Source organism: Apaloderma vittatum, unplaced genomic scaffold (genome assembly GCF_000703405.1).
Source record: "Apaloderma vittatum isolate BGI_N311 unplaced genomic scaffold, ASM70340v1 scaffold11703, whole genome shotgun sequence".
Classification (NCBI taxonomy): domain Eukaryota; kingdom Metazoa; phylum Chordata; class Aves; order Trogoniformes; family Trogonidae; genus Apaloderma; species Apaloderma vittatum.
The window spans coordinates 20,344-20,948 of NW_009707529.1; the positions used below are offsets into that span (position 1 = coordinate 20,344).

General features: G+C 43.0%; 1 protein-coding gene across 1 annotated transcript in view; it reads right to left on the reverse strand.

The window, feature by feature from the left end:
• The window catches only part of LRIT1 (leucine-rich repeat, immunoglobulin-like and transmembrane domains 1), a 9,428-nt gene extending 9,375 nt beyond the window's left edge, over window positions 1–53 (reverse strand). The window contains exon 1 of the mRNA XM_009866241.1: window positions 42–53. Within this exon, the coding sequence (XP_009864543.1) occupies window positions 42–53 (12 nt within the window). The remainder of the gene's footprint in view (window positions 1–41) is intronic.
• Between the last annotated feature and the right edge of the window lie 552 nt (window positions 54–605).

Consider the following 605-nt stretch of genomic DNA (forward strand, 5'->3'; position numbering starts at 1 on the left):
TGTTGCAGCCCTCCGAGCGTGAAGCAGCAGAGCAGACTCACCAGGATCCGCATGGCTACCTGCGCATGGGAAGGACACCTGGGCACTAGGCAACGTGGAGGGTTTCGCCTATTGTTTTATCCATTGACTGGTCACATCTTGTTAACTCCCTTTTGTTTTCAGCCGGACTGTGATCTTCCAGCCCTCGCTGAGTCCATCAGATAAAAAAGGATAGGCAGGGATTAAGGATGGGGACTTGAGTTATTTTCATGAAGGTGCTTATTGCTTCCTGGAACCGTACTGCCAGCATTTCTTCCCTCATGGAGCCCCATCAAAATAGCTTCCTCGGGCAATCTGTGGCTCTTGTGCAAGGAAGAAATAAACGTACTTTTGGCGGACCTACATTACAGGCAAGATAACTGTTATCTGACCAGGAATTAGCAATAATTTACTTCCTCATAGGGAACTGGTAAACTTAAAAACAGTTTCTTGTGCTAATGTCTTGTAAGCCTCCTAGACAAGAATACTAAAAATATATAGCGGTACTATTAAAAGGTTTTATTTTCTTTTTAAAGCTCCTAGTTTAAGCAATTATTGAAATGTTGGCAGTATTAATAAACTGGTAT